The sequence below is a fragment of the Lissotriton helveticus genome, chromosome 5_1 (assembly GCF_964261635.1).
Source record: "Lissotriton helveticus chromosome 5_1, aLisHel1.1, whole genome shotgun sequence".
Taxonomy (NCBI): domain Eukaryota; kingdom Metazoa; phylum Chordata; class Amphibia; order Caudata; family Salamandridae; genus Lissotriton; species Lissotriton helveticus.
Genome location: NC_136065.1, coordinates 369,776,339 through 369,800,412, shown reverse-complemented (window position 1 = coordinate 369,800,412; position 24,074 = coordinate 369,776,339). Strand labels below are relative to the sequence as shown.

At 47.2% G+C, this 24,074-nt stretch overlaps 1 protein-coding gene across 11 annotated transcripts in view; it reads right to left on the bottom strand.

Moving 5' to 3' along the window:
* Positions 1–24,074, bottom strand: part of UBR4 (ubiquitin protein ligase E3 component n-recognin 4) — a 2,329,353-nt gene that overhangs the window by 924,640 nt on the left and 1,380,639 nt on the right. For all 11 annotated transcript variants that reach the window (XM_078642504.1, XM_078642505.1, XM_078642507.1 and 8 more), the window contains exon 49: positions 661–877. In XM_078642504.1, the coding sequence (XP_078498630.1) occupies positions 661–877 (217 nt within the window). The remainder of the gene's footprint in view (positions 1–660; positions 878–24,074) is intronic.

Here is a 24,074-nt window from a genome sequence, read left to right as displayed (position 1 = left end):
TGTCGATCAGCCAGATTTACTGAGATTTGAGAGTCCTCAAATTATAAAGAGATTTAAATAACTCCAATATGTTGCAGAGGGAAGCATAGGTGAGCCAAGTTCTAGTTTCAGGAAGCAGCATATGGAATAACTGCACAGGAAATCTACACAAGATACTATCTAAACATATTTGCCAAGTCCCCCGAAGATTACTTTTGCTGAAATTAGCTCTCATCATTATTTTCAAACAAATGTATAACTGCTGAAGAGGAATGCTTTGGACATGAAATGCAGCAAAAATATGAATGTGGCCTCCAAAGATTAGGATTTCAGCCTATCCATCTCAGCAACTAAAGCAGAAAAAACTCAAACAATAGGGTAATAGGTAACGTTAATAAATGCACTAATATGGCAATAGTATGTGAGTGGATGAGTCCCAGCTAAATGACCAGGAATAGTTCAAAAGCATGTGGATTATAGTAAATTAAACACAACAGCTCATTCTCCTGTATAGTACACCCCCAGCTAGCATGTCCTAATTTCTGAAATGCAAATCTTGGGTGTTCAGTTATACACCTCTCAATCACAAGCAATTCAAAACTATTCTCACACACTTAAAGGATCCACTCATCAACATTCTCAACCTCAAACATTGAAAAGTAATTTTAACAGCAAACACACCTCTCCAGGACTGGTCCATTGGTGGTAGCAGGGGGTGCAGGCTCTGTCTCTGTGGTTGGATTTCCTTGATTGAGATTTTGAGGGCACACACTGCTCACTGAGGCAGATGAGAAATCCTCAAGGGGTTCATCAGGCCAACCAAACTGCTCTTTAGTCTTCCCATAAATTTTAATGGCATCCATCATGGTGACACCAGCAGGATCCACAGATGCTCCAACTGTAAAAACAACATTGATTTAAAGCACTGCTTAGAGCATATCACATATCTACAATGCAGGCTGCAGCAAACAAAACAATACACATCTTACTTGTTCTTATGGACTGTAGTAGGAACATACTTTATGTACTTCTGTACACTTATGTTAGTGTCATAAGCAAACATGGTTCTAGGTTCATTTTACTAATGTCCCTTGCCCAAAGTGAGAGTAACAGCTCTTTGCATGTCTAATATACAGAATTAAAAAAAATTCAGTTATGTTTATACACAATTTCACTGCAGTAGGACAGCTTTGTTAGTGCATTCCCAATATGCAGGAACCAGCATCCCTGACAATGTATGCTGAATCATTTTGGGATAAATTAGCACAATTGTATTAATAAGAGCTTTGTATAGTTCTACGGGTAATGAATCCTCACTGCAGCTTGGGTTCAGACACTGTTAATTCAAGGGCCAAAGTAATAATTAATGGCTGCTCCTCTGACTTCTATAAAATACAAGGGCACTCATCAAGTTTGCCCTATAACGGGCTTACTGTTTAATATGCATGAAACCTTTTTAAAACCAATAATTAATAATACAGGTTTCTTCACATAGAATTAATTACCATTCAATTCAAATTATCTGCATATGCAACATATACAACTATGAGGAATGCCATGCTGACTACAGCATCCGAAGCAGACCTATTTGGTCAAATGACCGAATATCATCTCATCTCATATATTATGAATGCAACAACATGGAGCCTCATGCGCTGACATCTGTTATCTTCTTCCCACACGCCCTCAGACCCGGAACGCGGCACACAAGATTGAGTTTGTATAAACTGTCTTCACAGACCAACTTGGGACTTCACTACTATCAAAAGTACACTGAACATAACCGTGAAGAATCTGATGTCAGAGTATTAAGTAGAAGAAAAAACATGCTTACCTGTAACTACAACTCTCCAGTGTATCTTTCTTATATCCACGTGCTTGCATTATTTCCTACCATCCAGGTGGGATATCCCATGGAAACAGTAAGAGAGTACAACAGGCCTGAAAGCCCTTAGGACATTGTCACTTTAGAGCCCCATTTAACAAGTTCCAAAAGAGGCACCGTCTTGCCAATGAGTGTCAACCCTGGCTGAAATCCCCTCCCACATGCCATCTCACCTCAGAATTCCAGCGTAAGTTTGAGTAGCATATATTAAAGATCAACAAATTCCATGGGGGGGGGGCATGTGAATCTATGAAAATACCAATGCTGGAGAAGAACAATAGTGACAGGTAAATGTTTTCTTCCCCAGCATTAAATCTGTCATTCACATGCTTGAATCAGAATAGAATGAAGTATCGCACAATAGTATAACATTGAGGATGATGGTTTACTAATAGAATTGCTCACTTTTAGCTTAAATAAAGAGTAAGAGATGCTTTTCCTACCGTCATATCTTTGTCAGCCATTGCATCTAAACAGTAGTGCTGAATGAAGGTGTAGCAATTCTTCCAGGTAGTTGCTCGGCAGATATTAGCGGCTTTCATTACTTTCCTAGATTGAAAGCTGTCAACACTGCCATACTCTGTTGGAATGTGCCATACTGTTTTCACTAGCAGACATTCCCACTTTAATCTGACAGAAGGAAATTGCTGCTTTTACCCATCTCGAGATTTCTTGTTTTGATAATCATTATCCTTTCCTCTGGTCGAAGAATACCAGCAACTATTCAAAATATCTGCATTTTTTTTGTTCTCGTGCAAAAGAGCGTTAGAGATGGAGTAGTTTCTTACCTGTAACTCCAGTTCTTTAGTAGGGGTGTCTCTGTTATAGTCATAATCTGTGAATAGTCCCGCCCATGTGCGCGGACCCTGGAGCAATCAAAATAGTCTCTTAAATTGTCCTCTTTTGCAGTGCTGCATAGACACTTAGGAGAAAATCAAAGACAAAAAATGCAGCCTGACATTAACAAGGCTACATTTGCCAGCACTTCATCCTGAAGTGAAAAAGGATAGCCAAATAATATAGAAATTTACACATTTTACAGAATTTCACACATAGAGAAACTCCCCTTCACAAAAATCCTTTGTCATGATAGAGAGGAAGGGTTGGACAGACAAGCCCCATAGGCTGCCATTATGTGTTTGGAAAGGGGATACCGTGCCTTTCAGGAACCCCTCAGAGACCCTCGGTATCCCATGATGCACAGCCAAAGGCAAGTTACTTTCAGTTCTTTTTGAAGGTGCATAAAGCCAGGCCTGTAGCATTCAGGAAATCATCTTTTCATCCACCGGGGAGGAGGGTGGGTCGCTTATGACTATAACAGAGACACCCCTACTACAAAACTGGAGTTACAGGTAAGAAACTACTCCTTCTGTAGTAGGGGATCTCTATGGATAGTCATAATCTGTGAATAGAATGGCAAGCCCATCCCAAACAAACCAAACCCAGCGGTGGAAGAAACCTAAAAAATCTTTACTGAGCAAATAAATTCCTGAGCGAAGCCTGCCCAAATTGCGCATCTGTCCTGGCATCAAAGTCCAAGCAGTAATGCTTAGCAAAGGTATGGACAGACTTCCAAGTAGCAGCCCTACAGATATCTGCAATGGGACCATTACGCAGCAAAGCCGCTGTAGCCGCTTTGCCTCTGGTTGAGTGAGCCTTAGGCTTACCCCCTAGAGTCTTGTTAGCTTTCTGGAAACACAGTTGTATACAGTACACAATCCACCTAGATATGGACTGTTTGGAGGTGGCAAGACCAGTCCTGACTGATCCGTAATTAACAAACCGCTGATCTGACCTACGAATGTCTTTGGTCTTATCTAAGTAGAATTTCAAAACCCGTCTCACATCAAGTGAATGAAGGGACATCTCCGCCGGAGAGGAAGGATGTTGAAAAAACATTGGTAAAGTGATTGTCTGATTGACATGGAAATCAGATATCACCTTAGGGAGAAACTTCGGGTGAGTCCTCAGGACAACCTTGGATGCATGACATACAGTATAGGGCTCTTGACAACACAGAGCCTGAATCTCACTCACCCTGCGAGCCGATGTTGTAGCTACAAGGAAAGCTGCCTTCCAGGTTAAATGCTTTAAAGAAGCCTTGTGAATAGGCTCAAAAGGCTCCTTCGTCAATCTAGACAGCACCACATTCAGCTCCCACGGAGGCAAAGGACGCCTAATGGGAGGAAATACCTTCTTCAAACCTTCCAGAAAATCTTTGATGACAAGGATTTGGAAAAAGGAAATTTGTGAAGGGCATTTCCTGTACGCAGTCAAAGCTGCGAGGTGAACCTTAATAGAATGAAAATTAAGGCCAGATTGAGCCAAATGCAGCAAGTATGGAAGAATGACATCCTCCTTGCAGGTCGTAGGATCAGAATTCTTGGAAGTGCACCAAATGCAGATTCTCTTCCACTTGTAGGCGTAGGAAGTCCTTGTAGACGGTCTCTTTGACTCTTGTAGTATCTCATTCAGTTCTCAGGCAGGTTTAGATGTCCATACTGCACTAGCTCAGGAGCCATGCTGCCAAACTCAACGACGAGAGGTTGGGGTGCACCATCTGCCCTTTGAACTTAGTGAGAAGGTCTGGCCGACATGGCAGCCGAAGATGGGGCACGAGAGACCGGTGTAGGAGGTCGGTGAACCACCACTGCAGAGGCCATACCGGAGCAATGAGGATCATCCGAGCCCTGGATTGGGACAGCTTGATCAGCACTGCTGGAATCAGGGGAATGGGCGGAAAAGCGTATAGAAAGCTGTTCGACCAACTGATCCACAGTGCTTTCCCCAGAGTCCCTGGTTGGTAAAACCTGGAGGCGAAGTCTCAGCATTTGCTGTTGTCGGCGGTGGCAAACAGATCTATTTCTGGAGTGCCCCATCTTGCATACATGTTTCTTAACACCTCGTTGTTTAAGACCCACTCGTTATTTTCCTGAATGAGCCTGCTGAGTGCGTCTGCATGAGCATTCTGCACACCTGGTAGATGGGTGGGCGATATCGTCAGTCCCCTGGGCAACAGCCAGTGCCAGATCGCTTGTGCTTCCTGAGACAGTGTGCCCGATCTCGAGCCCCCTGCTTGTTGAGGTAATACATTGTTGTCGTGTTGTCCGTCTGTACAAGCAGGGAGCTGGTGTGGAAGGACGGGAGAAAAGCTTTCAGCGCCAGATGAACAGTTCTGAGTTCCAGAAAATTGATGTGATACGTGGTTTCTGTTTGAGACCAAGTGCCTTGGATTTGAAGGTGGTCCGAATGCGCTCCCCAGCCCTTGAGAGAGGCATCTGTCCTCCCAGCTCCCTCATTTCTGGTCCCATTGATCCTCCAGACATTCCTGCAGTGGCCTCATGTGGAGGCGTGCATGTGGGGTGAGAAAGAGGCAAGAGGCCATCGACCCCAGGAGAGAGGACATCGTCCTCACTGTCGTTGATGGAACGGACATGAGAGTCTGAGCCTTCCGAAGGATCGATAAGCGTTGCTCCTCCGAAGGACACACGCTTGCCTTGAGAGTATCGATGGAGGCTCCCAAGTACTGCAGACACTGAACAGGAGTCGGGACAGACTTGTACATGTTGATGTGCAGACCCAGTTGGTTCAACAGAACAGCCGTCCTGTTGAAATGCATTTGCGCTTCCTGGAACGTGGATGCTTTGATCAACCAGTCTCCAGGTACGGGTAGAAAACACCTTGTTTGTCCCTCAGGTGTGCTGCAACCATTGCCATGCACTTTGAAAAAAGTCCTGGGCGCAGACTTCAGACCAAACGGAAGTACGGTGTACTGATAGTGGTTGGTGCTGACTAGGAAGCGCAAGTACTTCCGATGCTTCTGTGCAATGGGAATGTGGAAGTACGCATCCTGCAGATCTATGGCGCAAAGCCAGTCTCCTCGATGCAGCTGAGGATAAATCTGGTGCAAGGACAGCATGCAAAATTTTCCCCTGCAAATCAATTTGTTTGCTTGTCGCAAATCCAGAATGGGCCTGAACTTGTTTTTGTCCTTTTTGCGCACAAGAAAGAACCTTGAGTATAGACCCTTTCCCCTTTGGATGGAGGGACAGCTTCTATCGCCCTCTTTCTTAACAGGGTATCGGCCTCCGCTTGGAGTTCGCATAGCAGGTATTGTGAGCGAACCGGTGGAATAGCTGGAGGAGGGCTTAGAAATGAATATGCTACTTACCAGTATGCATCTGTTCTTGGCATGTAGGGCTGCTAACATTCATATCTGTAGCATAGCTCGCCGCCTAGTGTTGGGTCCGGATGATTGCACATTGTTGTCCTGGAAGAGTCTTCGAAGTATCACGAGATAGGTGGCTCCTCCCCTGGACTACAGTGCGCATGGGCATCGACTCCATCCCCAGATTGTTTTTAGCCATTGTGGCAAAGATGGAGTTTAATAGTGAAAGTGATGGCCATGCTAGAGATAAAGTGTAAGAAAAAGTCTGCAGCCGCTACGGGCGCCGGGGAGGAGGGCAGGCGATATGAATGTTAGCAGCCCTACATGCCAAGAACAGATGCATACTGGTAAGTAGCATATTCAGTTCGAGGCATGTGGGCTGCTAAATTCATATCTGTAGCATAGAATACATAGCAGTCCCTCCATTAACGGCGGCCGCCCTTGCCAGCTGCAGAAGTCTGAAAAAGTGTTTTAAGAACAGCCTGTCCTACAGCTGCCTGCTGTTTGGAATGCACATCCACACAGTAATGTTTGGTAAACGTATGTGGTGTAGACCATGTGGCTGCCCGACAAATGTCTTCCAAAGGAATGTTACCCAGGAAAGCCATGGAGGCCCCCACCTTGCGTGTGGAGTGTGCCCTGGGGGGGGACCGTTAAAGTGCGCTTAGCCTTCTGATAGCAAATCTGAGTACACTTAACGATCCACCTGGTTATTCCTGCTTTGGAAATGGGGTTGCCTTTGTGCTGAGCTGCGAAGGCAACAAAGAGTTGATGTGTCTTTCTAAAAGGTTGCGTTCTGTCAATGTAGTACATAAGCGCTCTTTTGACATCAAGCGTATGGAGCATCCTTTCTGCTACCGTTTCTGGGTTGGGAAAGAATGCGGGCAGTTCGATAGTTTGATTGACATGAAACTGCGACACCACTTTAGGGAGAAATTTGGGGTTAGCGCGCAGCACCACCCTGTTTGAATGAATCTGTATAAATGGCTCTTGGATGGTGAGCGCCTGTAGCTCACTAACACGTCGTAGAGACGTTATGGCAATGAGAAAAGCCACTTTCCATGTGAGGAACTGAAGTTCACATGAATGCAGAGGTTCAAATGGGGGACCCATCAATCTGGTGAGCACCACATTGAGGTTCCACACAGGAGCTGGCGGGGTCCTGGGAGGGATGACCCGCTTTAGCCCTTCCAGGAATGCTTTAATGGCAGGCACCCTGAAGACAGAGAGATGCTGCCTGTTTTGGAGGTAAGCCGCTATGGCGGATAAGTGTATCCTAATGGAAGCGTATGCTAGATTGCATTTGTAAAGATGCAACAGATAGCAGATGATATTAGGAATGGAGGCATCGAGCGGGTTAATAGCGTGCTCGGTACAGTAGATGACAAACCGCTTCTATTTTGCTGCATAGCAAGCTCTGGTAGTGGGCTTCCTTGCCTCCCGGATGATGTCCATGCATTCAGGGGGCAAATCAAGGTAGCCAAACTAAGACCTCAGGAGCCAGATCGCCAGATTGAGCTGCTGCGGATCTGGGTGCTGAATGTCTCCACGGTTCTGCGTCAAGAGCCGGGGTGTGAGGTGCAGTCTTTGATGCGGTACCACAGAGAGTTCGAGGAACGTGGTGTACCACGGTTGTCGCGCCCACGTTGGAGCAACTAGGATGAGCATCATCGAGTGTTGCTTTAGCTTTCTTGCCACCAGCGGAATGAGAGGCGCTGGGGGAAAAGCGTACGCAAATCTGCCTGACCAGTTCATCCATATCGCATTGCCCTGCGATAGTGGGTGAGGGAACCTGGCGGCAAAGCTTTGGCATTTTGCGTTTTCCTCCGTGGCAAACAGGTCTATCTCTGGATGACCCCACTGCTGGAAGTACGGGCGGAGTACCGATGGATGTACCTCCCACTCGTGCATCTGGTGGTTGTACCTGCTGAGCAGATCCGCCATCTGATTGTCCGTGCCCGGGAGGTGTTCCGCCATGAGGAAGATGTTCCTCTGAATGGCCCACTTCCACATGCTCTGAGCCAGATGAGACAACTGTGGAGAGTGCGTACCTCCCTGCTTTTGGATGTAGTACATGGCTGTCATGTTGTCCGTCCGGATCAACACGACTTTGTTGCACAGGTGTACTTTGAAGGACTTGAGTGCCATGAAGATTGCCATCAGCTCCAAGTAGTTGATGTGCATCTTCCTTTGTTGCGTTGTCCATAGTCCCTGCACCGTATAGTGGAGCACATGGGCCCCCCATCCCAGGAGAGACGCGTCCGTCGTCAGTGTAATCTGTGGCACAGGCTCCTGGAACGGTCGGCCCTTGCAAAGGTTGTGTGGATTCCACCAATGCAGAGAGTTGTATGCCCGACCCGTCACCAACACTAGGTCGTTTAGTTGTCCTTGAGCCTGAGTCCACTGATGCGCTAAGCATTCTTGGAGCAGACGCATATGGAGTCTCGCCTGCGGCACTATGAAGATGCAGGAGGCCATCATGCCTATCAACTGCATGAACACTCTCGCTGGGAGTGAGTGTTGTTTTCTGAACTTTTGGATCAGCGACTGGATGTTGGCGATCCTCGCTGGGTTTGGCTGAGCTGTGGCAGCCAGAGTATTGATAGTCGCGCCTAAATACTGCCGCACATGGGCTGGCTGGAGGTTTGACTTCGGGTAGTTCAGTGTAAATCCTAGACTGTGAAGGAGGTGAATGGTGTGGGTCATGTCGGCGGCGCACTGCTGGGCTGACTTTGCCTGCACGAGCCAGTCGTCCAGATAAGGGTAGACATGTATACTCTGTCTCCGAAGGTGTGCCGCCACTGTCGCCAGACATTTTGTGAACACTCTGGGAGCAGTGGTCACTCCGAAGGGGAGTACCTTGAACTGGTAATGCCTGTTTTGGATGGTGAACCTGAGGTACTTTCTGTGGGAGGGGTGGAGTGGTATGTGAAAGTAAGCATCTTTGAGGTCCAAGGTTGCGAGGAAGTCTCCCTGTTGTAACAAGGGAAGGACCTGCTGCAGTGTCAACATGTGAAAGTGTTCCGAAAGAATGTACTGGTTTAAGGGGCGTAGGTCCAGAATCGGTCTGAGCGAGCCGTCCTTTTTTGGGATTAAGAAGTACAGGGAATAAACCCCTGTGCCTTCCTCCTCCACCGGCACAAGCTCTATTGCGCCTTTTTGCAGCATCACTAGAACCTCCTGCTGTAATAAGTGCAAGTGTTCTGCTGACATAGGACGGTGTTTTGGGGGCCTGGGTGGTGGGGTGGTTGTCAGTTCTAAACAATAGCCGAACTGGATAAGTTTCCTGACCAACCTGTCTGTGGTGATGGACTTGCAGACGGGCAGGAACTGTTGGAGTCTCCCCCCGACAGGTGTTGGATGGTCGGGGGGCAGTGACAGGGAGTCACTGTTTGTTGGCGGCAGAGGTACGGGAACTGTTGTTGCCTCTGCCTCTACCCTTGGCACTGTTTCCTCTGTATCCACCTCTGCCCTGCTTGCTGTAGGAGGATTGTGCACCACTTTTATTGAATGGCGTCTGCTGCGACATGTGCCCTCTGTTAACACCTCGAGTGCCTGAGCGACGAAAAGTGTTCCCTCTAAATTGTTGTGACTGGAGAGCTCCCATGGACTTGGCAGTCTCTGTATCTTTTTTGATCTTCTCCAGGGTGGTGTCCACCTCTGGACCAAACAACCTGTCTGGATTAACGGGTTGGTTGAGGATAGTAGTTTGTATCTCTGGCTTGAATCCCGAGATGCGGAGCCATGCCTGACGCCTCAACATCACACTAGTGTTGATCGCTCTCGCTGCTGTGTCTGCAACATCTAGCGCACACTTTATAGCAGCATTGGAGATGAGCTTCCCCTCCTGGATAAGCATTTCAGCTCCCTCTTTAAACTGGTCTGGGAGGTGTTGTAACAGCTGCTCTAGGGTGTCGTAGTGTGCCCTATCGTATCTGGCCAACAGAGCTTGCGTGTTTGAGATGCGCCATATGTTGGCCGCCTGAGCTGCTACCCTCTTTCCAGATGCCTCCAGCACTTTTGACTCTTTGTCTGGGGGAGGAGCTTCACCCGTCATTTGGGAGTTTGCCCTCTTGCGGGCATGAGAGACCACCAAAGAGTCCAAAGGCAACTGGCCCCGTATGTAGGTGGGGTCGCCAGGTGCCGGTCTGTATTTCTTCTCAATGCGTGGGTTTACCACCAGGGATCTTGTGGGTTCCTTGAAAATGTCTGCCGCATGCTTAAGGACCCCTTTCAACATGGGGAGAGTCTTGACAGTTTTTTCAGCAGTAGAGAAAGTGTCAAAAAGGAAGTCCACTTCCACGGGGTCAGCATGCATCTCCACCTTATGGTTTGTAGCTGCCCTTTCGATTAAGGCATTAAACGCCGCAGAGTCCTCAGTGGGGGACTGTTTAACGTGAAAGACCTGTGGATCCTGGACCGTCTGCTGGTCCCCTTGATCACCAGTATCCATCCATGATTCCTGCTGCTCATCAGGCTCTGTATGAGCAGGGAAGTTGTACTCCTCATCTTGGTCCCCTCCATCTCCATCTGAGTACGTGGGTGAAGGTGTGGCACTCCGCCTATGCTGAGGAAGAATCTGCTCCACCAGAACGGGGGTGTCTGCTGCAGGCTTTTTACGTTTCAGAGGAATGGTAAAGGACTGCAAAGGTTGCGAAGTAATCTTCCTTTTGTAGAGCGTGAGTTTGCCGGTGTCGGCATCGATGAAATGCTCCGACCGTTCTTCAACCAAAGGCTGTCGAGGACCCACGGTCCCAGCCGGTGGAGTGGACGTCGACACGGTATCCTTGGGCAACGACCGCGGTGCAAAGGCCTTTGGCGCCACCTTAGGCCGCAACGTGTAGACGAGCGGTGCTGATGAGGTCTTCGGTGCGTCTTGTAGCTTCGGCGCGGAAGGAGTCTTCGGTTCCGATGCTGAAGCCTTGACCTTAAGGCGCTTGAGGGAGTCCGAGACCTGCTTCGTAAAGGAAGCGGACGGTTTCGTCGATCCGACTGATGTTCGTGGTCCGCCCCCTGGGGAAGACCCGAGCGTGGCCGACTTGGGTTTGTCCGGTCGAGGAGCACTCGTGACCGGTGCGTCCGTATCACTGTCCACTACCGTAGACGTCGATGCCGATCGCTTCGGATCGATCGGTTTTCCTTTAGGGGTCACGGCCCCAGACCTCGGCTCTGCGGCCTTCACCGACTTCGCGTCGACGGGCCCCTTGGTCTTCGGCGCGACAGACTTTCCCGATGCAGGAACGGCAGTCTTCTTGGGCGTCGGCTTGTCTCCCTTGGTAGACTCCGACCCGATGGGCTTCTTCGAGCTTGGCTCCGCAACCACCTTCGGCACCTTAGCCTGGTCTGCAGCGTGCGCCTGTTTGGGGGCCCCCGAAGACGACGGCGTCGGCACTGGAGCGGACGTCTTCGGTTTCGATGGCGTGTCGGCCATCTTTGTTTTCACCGGTACCGAGGGTTTCGGTTTCGTTTTCTGTAATGGCGGCTCCGCGGAGGTGTCCGTAGCCGAGCCGGAAGGCGGGCCGTGGATCGAGGTGTAAGGTCGTGGGTAAGGCTGCGTGGCGATCCCGTGACCTGAGCCTTTGTAAGAGTACGAACGGGGCATAGCTCATCCTCCGAGCTATCTTCCATGGCCCCATATGCTTCGTCGTCGTTCCCTACCTTCGACGATTTCTTCAATTTCGGGACTGTGGTCGTCAGCTCCGTCTTCGGACTCGACCTCCATCGGGGTAGGGGAAATCTGCAGGTGACTCACTTGTTTGTCTTCCGCGGGGTCGTCAAAGATGTCCACCGGTGCTGGAGCCGATCGCTGGGCCTCAAGGCGCGCCACGCGCCGAAGCTTGATCGTCTTCTTCGATCGAAATCTGGAACAGGCCATACAGTTGGCCTCGTCGTGGTCCGGCGACAGGCACTTGTTGCACACAGGATGGACGTCGATGTGTGGGTACTTGGACCCACACACGGGACATTTCTTGAATGGACTCCGCTCCATGCGGTCGAAGTCTCGCTGCGTCGACTAGGCCCCGATCACCGAAGAGTCTCACGACCCCCCGGATATCCGACTCCACGAGCTGGAAGAGAGACGGGACCGAACGCGAACAATACCGACGGTGCCAATAAGGCCTTTTGGCCTAGATAAAGTACTTTTACGATTCCGAACAGGAGACGTCGAAATCACATCCGAACCCAATGGCGGAAAAAAACAATCTGGGGATGGAGTCGATGCCCATGCGCACTGTAGTCCAGGGGAGGAGCCACCTATCTCGTGATACTTCGAAGACTCTTCCAGGACAACAATGTGCAATCATCCGGACCCAACACTAGGCGGCGATCTATGCATAAGATATGAATTTAGCAGCCCACATGCCTCGAACACAAACTGTATCCATTGCAAACATTATTCAGCACCCACTTACCATGAGTAATTTTTCTCCACTCTGCCAGGTAGTTCTGAATGCTTCCCCCCACCGGAGTGGGTAACAGAAGAGGGGGGAAGTAATCCCTCAGGCTTAGACCCAGCCGGGCCCTTATTCCCCGATGCGGACTGTTGGTTTCCTCTGACGTCTTTGAAAAGGCTGCCGCTGAAACTGTTGTTGCTGCTGCCTAGCTTGACGACCCTGCCAGCGTTGGAACCGCTGGGAGGTATAGCGTCGTTGGTAGGGGCGGAAAGCCTTACGCTGTTCCTTGGGCTTCTCAAAGCCAACAGCCTTGAGTGTCTCAACTTCCGCCTTCATGCGAGCCATTTCCTCGTCCGCATGGGCACCGAAGAGTGTGGAACCCGAAAAGGGAAGGTTGGCAATCCGCTGCTGCGCTTCCGGCTTCAGGGAGGTAAGCCGGAGCCAGGCGTGCCGCCTCAAAGTCACCCCGTGACAGTATCCATGGGCTGCCTGGAGAGATGTGTCTGCAGCCGCACTGATTATTTGGCTTGACACCATCATACCTTCATTAGTCACCTCCTGAAAGTCATCTCACTTGTCCCTCGGGAGGAGTTCAATGAATTGTTGGAGAGACTCCCACAAGGAGCGGTCATAGCGGCCTAAGAGGGCAGTTGAACTTGCTGCCTTCATGGAAGTAGCTGCTGCACTGCAGACCTTCCTCCCCGCTGAGTCGAGTTTTCGGCTCTCTTTGTCCTGTGGCACTGTGGACGATGGAGCCGCAGCGTGTTTATTTGCTGCCACCACTATTACAGAGTCTGGAGGAGGATCCGCCCGCAGGAATGCGGGGTCCGAGTTCGGGGGCCTGTATTTCTTCTGAAGTCGTGATGGAGCGGACTTCGCAGAGGCAGGCGTCAAGAAAAGTTCCATAGCCGGTTCCTCCAAACCAGGCATTAGAGGAAGTAAGGGACGTGAGAGTTGCTTCCGTTGCAGTGTCTCGAATATGACAGAAGTGGAAGGGGTAGGCACAACCAGCGCAATCCCAAGTTTAACCGCTCCCTTCAGTAGCACATCGTGAAAGGTGGCGATGTCATCAACAGGAGATACCCTCGTAGGAGGCGAGTCTGACATGGTCAGTGAATGTCTTCTACCACTAGAGGAATCTGTGTCCCTAGTTTATCTTGAGCGTGATCTCTCACGGTGGCGACGATGTCGAGACCTGGTGGAAGACCTGTGCCGGCTACGAGAGCGATATCTCATTCTTGAGCGAGATCTCGGCCTTCTGGGCACAGGCGGGATCACTGGTATCGGTGGCTGAGGCGGTAGTGTTCTGGGCAGCGGAGGAGGAGTCGTCGTCTGAGGCCGTGGAGGCGACATATGAGGGACCACAGGCTGGTCCGTCCCCAGAGACCTAGTTGGTGAATAGGTCCTGGAGTATTCAGAGTCCGATGAACGAATCACTCTACTTCTCTTACGGGGAGGCCTCGAAGACGGCACCCAGGAAGCCGTTTCCCCTAACGGAGACCGCCTGCGTCGTTTCGACCTAGAGCTGTCAGATGTAGAAATGCTGACCACTGAGCGTGACCTGTTCCTTGAAGGCGACCTTCTCCTTGACGTCGACTTCCTCCTCGTCGTCGATCTTCCTGATGTCGACTTCCTGCGCGCCGTCGACGGCGAGGATCTTCTTCTCGACGCCGGCCTGCACGTCGACGACGAACGGCGGTGTCAACTCGACGGCGAGCACCGATGCCTTCGGGATTCAGATCAACGACGATGTGTCGACGTTGTCTGCGAAGTCCTCGACGTCGACTCGTCCGAGGTCTCGACGTCCTTCCCCTCGATGCCGAGCGTCGACATCGTTTAGACCCAAAGCCGTGGGTCCACGGGTAACATATCGTTGTCATATCTTTCGACGTAGACGTCGTAGCCATCGACATCGACCGGAACCAATGTCGTTTTTGGGCATTCTTGTGACTGGGGAGCACCCCAGGGGCCAAATCACAGGCAATGGAAGCAGATAGATTCCCTCCATGCCCGAGGCCCCACCTGCATCCTGATGTCTTCTCTCCTCCAGACCTTGAAGACGAATCTTCTCCCTGTCACGCAGGGTCCTTCTGGAGAATGACTTGCAGATGACACAGGAGTCAGGAACATGAGTAGATGGAAGACAGAGTATGCATACTCTGTGGGAGTCTGACTTGGCCTTCTTCCTGCCACACTCAGGGCACTTGCCAAATAAAGCTGGCATTTTGACTAGAAAAAGGTGGCTTAGTTGCTCAAAAAAGACAGCAAATGGAAGAGAAAGGCCCCAGACGTCGAGTGAAACACTAAAGCTTTTCAAAAAGCTCAAAAAATTGATGTTTTACCAATAAAGGTAGAACTCAATGCTCCAGGGTCCTGATAGCAGACGCCGGAAACAAGCACTGAAAGTAACTTGCCTTTGGCTGTGCATCATGGGATATCGAGGGTCTCTGGAGGGTTCCTTAAAGGCACGGTATCCCTTTTCCAGACACAATGGCAGCCTATGGGGCTTGTCTGTCCAACCCTTTCTCTCTATCATGACAAAGTATTTTTGTGAAGGGGAGTTGCTCTATGTGTGAAACTCTGTAAAATGTGTAAATTTCTATAATATTTGGCTATCCTTTTTCACTTGTTAATGGCAGGCTCCATTATTTGTCTTTGATTTTCTCTTAAGTGTCTATGCAGGACTGCAAAAGAGGACAACTTAAGAGACTATTTGGATTGCTCCGGAGTTCACGCACATGGGCGGGATTATTCACAGGTTATGACTATACACAGAGATCCCCTACTACAGAACTTTGTATGCCCAGGGAGGATAGAGTGCTTTGTTCTGCATGAACATGATTCTGGAAGTAGGGTTTAAGGACTGTCAGTCCATAAGGATGAAATTCTGTCTGAACCTTTGGTATAAACTTGGGATTTATGAGCAGAGTCACTTTGTCTTTAGAGAATTGTAAAAAGGGTTCTTTAATTATAAACACCTACACTTTGCTTACTCTCCTAGCTGATGTAAGGGCAAACAATAGCTCAGTTTTTCAGGATAGATAATTATGGTTGGCTCTGTGGATCAGCTTGAAAAAACATTCAATAGGATAGTACTGTGAAGAAGTTTGCATTTTATTGAAGGGTTTCTGGTCAGTAGGAAGGCTCTCTAGATTCCTTTTAGAAATATTTTCACTATTCTTTTGGACAATAAGGAAGGGGCTTTAGGTCAGTAAAGGTACCTGGATATGTCTGCTATATGTACCCTGATGAATGTACGCCTGAGGCCTCCAAATGACCACTTTAAAGTCAATGGTAAAACCTGATGAGGATAAATAGAGAATGGGTGCAGGCTCTTTGAAAAGTATGAATCAGCATGGTTATCCTTCGTGATGGCTTGCTGTCAACAGGAGAGAGGTGAAAGTCTATGGATAATGCCATAACCATGAAATCAAAAACACATTTCTCCATGATTCTGGTTGTGGGGACCTGCTTGCATTTCTTATTCATCCTCGTTACAAAAAGTTCAAATTTGAGGTTTTTCCATGCCTCAAATACTCTCCTCAGCAGATTGTCGCCAAGTTCACATTGATAGCAAATGTGCGATGTGCGCTTCAGGCAGTCCGCTTGGTCATTATCTGATTCAAGTTAATGTTTCTCCTTTAGAGCCAGGATGTGTCTTATGGCACAAATCCAAAGAAGTTAAGCCTCTGTTGAAAGAGGCTGCTATCTTGTGTGCTCCCTCAGTGATGTAAAAGCATTGATGTCATGCTGTCTGTTCGGATCAAGACTGATGAATTATGTACTTGTGGTAGTAATAATTAAACGTTTCTCTTAACAATCCTCAGTTCAAACACACTGCTGTGCATTTCATTTTCTCTATAGATATCTGTCCTTTGGATGTTACAGTCCTTGAAGGACTCCCACACCTTCCATACATGTGTATGGGTGTATGTGGTTAAGCTCAGGTGTGTTTAGGGTATGATAACCTTCTTTCTGTGTTCTTTGTTGGAGTCCACCACAGGGCATTCTTTTTAATCAATTTGTGCCCACTGTTCACTATACCATTCAATTTCCTTATTGGCAAAACAGTAGGAGGCCTATATAATATGCCAACATTACAAGTAATCATAACAAAGTCATTTTGTTTTTAATCTGACTTGTCAAGTCTTCTGGACTCCCTTGTCTGTCTTACAGGTGACACACCTTTGCTTCCTCTGTGTCTAAGGGTACAGAGATAATTTTTAGGTCGAGCCTGGGCAGCACATGCGCTGCTCTGTGAGGCAGGCTTTAATCTAGACTGTGGTTTGAAGCACCTTCCGTCTTTTCCATTTGTTCCTGTTTGTGCCCTTCAAACATGCCTGATTTTGTTTGGTAAGCAACTTACTTTTCGGGTTTCGGACCCTTTCAGCAGACTGCCCCTGCTACATGTGGTCTTACTTTTTTAATTGACGTTCCTTTGTGCACTATTTTTTGTGGGGGTCTGCCTCGGGCTTGTGTATCAGCACAGCGCCCACTTCACGGATGCCGAGCTTACATTTTCCAAGTTATATTTTTACTATAAACAGCACTATTGCCGCAGTGCAGAGTCCCTGATCACTGCTCTCCCGTTTGTGTTGGCCCCCCACCCCACCCCCACCTCCTGCATGTCGTTCTAGTTCGAACCTTCCATCTCGTAAATTAAAACAAAGAGTTTGTTAAAGAGAGAAAGGGTTGGTAATGATGCTGGCCGCTGAAGGAATGGAGGAGTACCCATGCCTACATTAACATTTCCTTATCTGGCTATTGATCTCCAATCACTCATGTTCTTATTCAGTGAAGAGAGATTGGGCAGTTCAGGGAGATCATATTTAAAATGGCCATATTGCTTTCTGTCTACTTCACTGAACAAAAAGGCATCTAAACAGCTTTATTTTCACTTCAGAGTCCTTCTGGCATCTGCACTTGCCACTTCTTGTCACAGTGACATTTCAATCTTTTCTTATGCTTCTGTAAAAACAGAAAATAAATTGAAACAATTCAGCTAGACGTCTACATTTGTGTGTCCTGGATGCCATGTGTAATTGTGCGCTCTCTGGGGTTTTGTAAAAACAGCTGCTAATGTGTAGAGAAAAGCTGAAATGAGTCTCCTACCACAGTGCCAGAGGACACCCAATGTGATCATCTCTCCAAGAGCTACCCATCAATTGTAATGTGCTAAAAGCTTTTGGAGGTACGGTTTCCTGATATTTGCATTTTACAGTACTCTCTCTGAATGGTTAACTTCACCATCAATTAAACGTAAAGCAAGTGGAACTTGAGCTCAGGCATTAAAGGCAGCCATTGCATGGGGTGAGGAGAGTTTGTGTTCAGCTGTTTTCATTGTTTTTCCTCTCACTTTAAAATGTCTTTGTTTCTCCTATATAGAGATTTTACATCTTTCCAACCCTTTAACATTTGTCACAAATTATTTTTAAGACATTTCTGTACTTCACTTACAATGGTCTAACTGTCTGCCTAATTAATTTATTTTTTTCTTCTGTTTTTGAATGGCCTGGTACAGTCATTTAGAAGATTAGTGACAGATTGAAACATGAGTTAGAGGTTGCGATGAATGCCCTTCTGCTCTGATAGTCTGGGGACAGAAGTGTTTATTTTTGTTCTAATGCCTATTTAGGTCGAGCCTAGCAGCGTGCATGCCCTGCTCTGCGAGTCTTCTTGTGGCTTCTCCATGTGGGCCTGACTCCTTCAAAACACTGGATTGGCTTTTACGTGCATCTTTCAATAATGGAAGCATGCAACTGGCTAAAGGCGGGTACACGTCCCACCTCATTTCTAATGTTCACTCCCACTGCGTTTTGCTCTCGGTACGAGCAGCGGCATGCAGGGCGGCAGCTGTATTCTTCGTCGGTCAGGTTACTATTGCCACACATGCCGTGCTTTCCCTTTCTCTTGTTTTACGTGGTGCTGAAGGGTCCGTGGCTGCCAGCGGTTTTCCTCCTGCTCGCCTTGGTTTCAATTACATCAGCTCTTTGCGGTTTCTTGGGAGTCTGTTTTCTTTCTCCGACAGCTCCAGTAAAACATGTTTCTGTGATATCTTTGTAAGAGCAGGAGACAGCTCGGGTTTCTTTCTCTGTACCTTCCACAGCGCAGTAGGAAGTGTCCGGGTTTCTGTTTCTTTACGTCCAAGGTGCAGGACGCAGTGTTGTTGGGATTCTTTCTCTGTATTTTCCAGTAGGCAGGGTCTTCAGGTTTGTATCTCTGCAACGCAATAATCAAAAATAGAATGGACACTAGTTTCTACAAAACCATTGGTTTGTACTCGAAAACCCTCATAGACATCCTGATTTTATCGTTGCGGTGTATCTTTTTTCCGCCCCACCAGGAGTCGTGGCGTATTCACAGGGTAATCGATTAACGTGCTGGGTGCCAGCCTCACCCGAGGCTACCTCCGGTACAAGTAGAAGTATCCAGATATAGTGAGAAAAGGAGGTAAAAAATAGTGACTAGCCCAAATAGTTATTTATTGAAAAAAGAGAGGGGTCTAGGCGCTATCAGTAAAAAATTACGATATGGAGGTAATCATGTTACTGGATTACCGCATGTCTATAGAAAATATGTCAACATGTTTCAGCTCTCTAAGACCAGCCGGGTCTACGGAGCTTTCGTCAGGACAAGAACATATACAAAAAAGAAATTGGATAAAAATAACTCTCACAACTTGTGTAGTTTTTGGTGATAAGTGTCGTTGACTTATATTCAGATTTCCAAAGCTGCATTAAGCTCGATGATAGCTTCAACAGGGGTCAAAGAGTCGCTTATTGGTCTTTGCCACGTGGAACAGTGTAGATTCCCCTGTGCTGACTCTGCCCTCTTTTTTCAATAAATAACTATTTGGGCGGGTGAGGCTGGCACCCAGCACGTTAATCGATTACCCTGTGAATACGCCACGACTCCTGGTGGGGCGGAAAAAAGATACACCGCAACGATAAAATCAGGATGTCTATGAGGGTTTTCGAGTACAAACCAATAGTTTTGTAGAAACTAGTGTCCATTCTATTTTTGATTATTGCGTATCTGTCCAGGGGAACTGAATGGACCTACAATCCTCTTCCCTCTACTCTGATATAAGTTGTATCTCTGCAACTTCACACTCCAGTAGGCAGTGTCTCTAGTTTGTATCTCTGTACTTTCACAGTCCAGTAGGTGGTGTTTCTAGTTTGTATCTTGAACCTTGCACAGTGCATGTCTTGGGGTTTGTATCTCTGTACCGTCACAGTCCAGTAGGCAGTGTCTGTTCCTTGATAGTGCTGGAGGTGAGATTGTGTTTGTGTCTGCCCCGTACAGTGTCTCCCGGTGCTTTCTTTGTACCTCCACAGTACAGGAAATACTGCCTCCCGTGTCTTTCCCTGTATCCTCTGCAGTGCAGGAGACAGTGTCTCCCGGTGTCTTCCCTGCACCTTCACAGTGCAGAATATAGTGTCTCCCGTGTCATTCCCTGTATCCTCTGCAGTGCAGGAGACAGTGTCTCCCGGTGTATTTCTCAGTCCCCTCCACAGTTCACGAGACCGTGTCTCTCGGTGCTATCCTTCCACTGACACCCTGGGACCTGACCCTGGCCTGACTGCCTCATGTGTCGACCTGTTTCGGCCTACAGCATGTGGTCATTGAGTAGGTGCCTGGACGGTCTGGGTTCTGCTTGTTCCCAGCGTGTTGTAATTGAGTAGGTGCCTGGACGGTCTGGGTTATGCTTGTTCTGGAGGCTGGATGTGTCATTCTTACAGAAGCTGAGCCCTTATCTACAGATCAGCGTTTAATTACCTGCTTTTCCTTTCGGAGGGAGGGTGCTGTCCAACACTAACCAGGCGTGCCGTGCCTAGATTGCTACATCTTATAAGAATGGGGTTTAAGTAGCTGAAAATGTTGAGTCTGACTCCAGACAGGAGACGGTGGAAGACAGCTACATGGGGCTGGTGGCTCATGTAGTTGTGTTTATTTACTTACCACGGCAAGCACAAACTCAGTAAAGCCGCTCTTTGAGGAACAGTTGGCAAATGCGACATCAGATAAGAAAGAAGAAATTAACGGTTATATCAACGCATGCAAGCGTTTGTAGCCATAGGAAGTTGGGCATAGCATTTTTCGTTTCATATATAAAGTACAAAACGATTTGTCTCTATTTTATAGTCCAAATTGCAATCTTAGTGTTCTGTTGACGTCTTCTTTTGATTTTACTTCATGCCACATGAACTGGCATTACTGGACCCAGAGTAAGAACAGTCACATGTTTGTCTCAGAGAAGTGCCCCACACTTGCTTTAACCTACCTTGCTCTGGTTTCTTGCCTGCAACCGTTTTTCTTTTTGCCCAACCTTTTACCATATAAGGCAGCTGTCAAAATCAACATGCTTGTGTACACTCAGGATATAAAACAGAGTGTAACCTTTAAACAGTCATGTTACAGCTCCATTTCTTCATGGGGAAGCAGCCTTCTCACTACTGTTTCTGCTGCCACTTAGTACCAGTAAAACAGTGTTAATTAACAAAGATAAAATGCATATTTGCAATTGTTGCCACTCATAACCTAATTAGAATGCACAGATTGATAGAGAAGCACCTCACTCCATTCGTGCTAACTTTTTTTTTTCATTTTTGTTTACCCATCCAACTTGGATCCATAAATAGAAAAAAAGGCACTCATGTAATTTTTTAGGTGCATGTATTCTTGGTGCGCGCACCTACAAAATGACATGCAGGTCGCTCAAGTATTCTTTTTCTTTTTTAAAAGCCATGCTGCACAGTATTGGTGATTCTGTACAACACGGCTTGAACCACTGGCAAAGGCATTAGGTCCCAAAGGCGAGACCTATTGGCTTTGCCAATGCTTGTTTATGTTGTAAAGACTGATTATAATTTGCTTTTAATTGCATGCTTTATTTTCTTACTCTTTCAGCTAATTTTCTTTCTCCTTACTTTTCTCTACTCACTGCCTATATGAAGCTGTGTTGTGAACCAGTGCATGAAGCCAACCATCTTGGCTTTAAATGGTCCAGAGTATGACGAAAATGTGTTTGTTGTCCTCCCCAATGCACTGCCTCACTGCTTTTATGTCTTCCGTGTTGTGTCTGATGTTCCGTCTTGTGTCCAATGTCCTGTTGCTTAGCTGTGTTGCCATCTCCCTTGACATTACTTTCCTTTTGCATCTGCTGGTTATATTCTGTGATCTGTTTCTAGGCACAGAGTGTGATTTCACTTTAGTAACCCAAGACACAACTGTGTAAAACAATATTCAGGGGAATTCTTTCAGCATGCTGATGGCAAGCTTCCCACCATAAATGATTGTTGGAAATAAAAATAACACCCAAAGCTCACGTGTCCACTCCTATAAAATCTTCGAGCACAAGTTACTCTCAGGCACAACACTGCTACAGCTTTTGTATTAGTTTTTAGGTCTTGAGTATATGAAAATGCAAGCGGTCTGCTTGTGAAAGACCTATTGTGAAGTTACAGTTGGCTTAGAGCACAACCATTGCTTTCCATTGTTTGGCTTTATTATCACTCATTAACGTGCTTTTTATTTGATTTGTTGCCTTGAGTGAGTTTCCCTTCCTTCTGTGATTGCCCCTCCTCTGGCACATGGCCTCTTTGATTGTGTCCTAGAATTGCTCACTCTTTGGAAATTACACTTCCTATTTTATCCACTATGGGGTACATGTATTTTACAGCTACCTCCCACATGTACTTCTTTCCTCTTCCCCTTGTAAAAGCCTGGACTGCATCAGTTTCAGCTTCATAAGACTTATAGTGTGCAAAAATAGGGAGAGGCAATTTTGGGTCATTAAAAATCACATTTCTATTAAGTGTTCTAGCACATTATGTATTTACAACGTCAATAGCTCTAAATATCACAAGTGCGAGACTGATTGCATTGCAGATGCTTGTTCTTTTTTTAATGTAAGTTCTAATCTGGCTGGGTATGACTGTTATAGAGGGGTTTGCAGCTTTCCTAGATGTGTCACAACCACTCAATGAGGTATGGGTATAACGGAAGACCCAAGAGTTGAAGGTGCACTGCCTCATGTGCCATACACTTCATGAATATCCTCTAACTGGTTTGAAGCCAAAATGGGGTACTCTGAATTGGTAATGGTAGCCAACCAGTCTCAAATTTGAAATATTTATAGCGAATGGGGATGTGAATGTAAGCATATTGGATGCCAGAAACTCTCTCAATTAGTAGCTGCAACACTTCCTGAATAGTGACCATATGGAGGACAATCAGTTGACAAAGGTCTAGGGTGCGGCACTAAATGAAGGGAGGAATGCTGAATGAATCAACAATTAAACCCCAGTCAAGAGATCTGGGTTAAATCCATTGTTCTTTTGCTTACTACGCCACCCCAGTTTGAACCCAGCCATATGCAAATCATCTTGACGCTGCTCCTCATGGGAACAGTCCAGCCTGAACTGCCAAGCCAGGCCCTCCCTGGACCGGAAACGAGCATCCTAACATCCGGTCCCAGGATGCTTGTTTCTGGTCCAGGGAGGATCTGGACTGGCAGTTCGGGCTGGACTGTGCCCATGGGTAGCAGGGTCAAGACTGATTTGCATATGGCTAAGTTTAAACTGGAATGGCATGAGGAGCAAAAAAACGATGGATTTAGGCCCAGATCTCTGTACTGCGGTGAATGTTTGACATTGTTCAACATTCTGTCCATCATTTTTTATTTTTGCTGTGTGTCACCCCGAGTGGGACGGGTAGGCCCAGACCTGGGTCCCGTGCTCTCCATGCCACTGGAGTCAAACTAGCCTGGCTGATGAGTGGTGAAACTCCGAAACCGATCCCAGGATGCTGGTTTCTGGTCCAGGGAGAACCTGGCCTGGCAGTTTGGGCAGGACTGTTCCCATGGGAAGCAGGATCAAGGCTGAATTGCATATGGCTAGGTTTAAACAGGAATGGCATGGGGAGCAGAATAATGATGGATCTAGGCCCAGATCGCTGTACTGGGGTGAATGTTTGACATTGTTTAACATTCTGTCCATCAATTGTTATTTTTGCTATAGGTCTGGGATGGGCACCCATTCTTCTAATTTTCTTTACAATTAAAAAGAACCCAGAGTAGAGAAACAAGGTAATTGAGTTTGGTAACGCCTCCAAGGTAGAGACTCTAGCTTATTGCATGTTCCTTACCTTTTAATTATCCCTAGATGTCCAACTGGATTTGGAAACTTCTGTATACCAATTTCCTTCCTCGCCAACAGGTGGTGTCATGTGGCGCCTTTCTAACTTGTGCCACTCTGTTTCATGCAAATGTGACGTAGGGACCAGTATATATATACACACTACTTGGTAAAAGCCAGTAATAGACAGTGTGCAGAATTTAAATATTGGATTCTTATTACTATGTCCCATATGAGTTCATTTGAGAGGGTAGGGTAGGAATCTGAGGTTAAACAGTCTCTACCAGAAATGGAATTAGCGAAGGTAAGTAACTTGTTCTTCTAATAGAGACCTTTACCCCAGATTCCTTCCAAAGAGGTATCAAAGCAGTACATCTTCTCCAATGGTGGGCCTATGAAATGGTTCGAACCAGCAAATCCTGCATGACACATTGTGCGAAGTGTACATCCCACCAACCTGCCTATCCAGGAAGTAATGCTTTGTGAACATGTACAGAGACACCCATGTA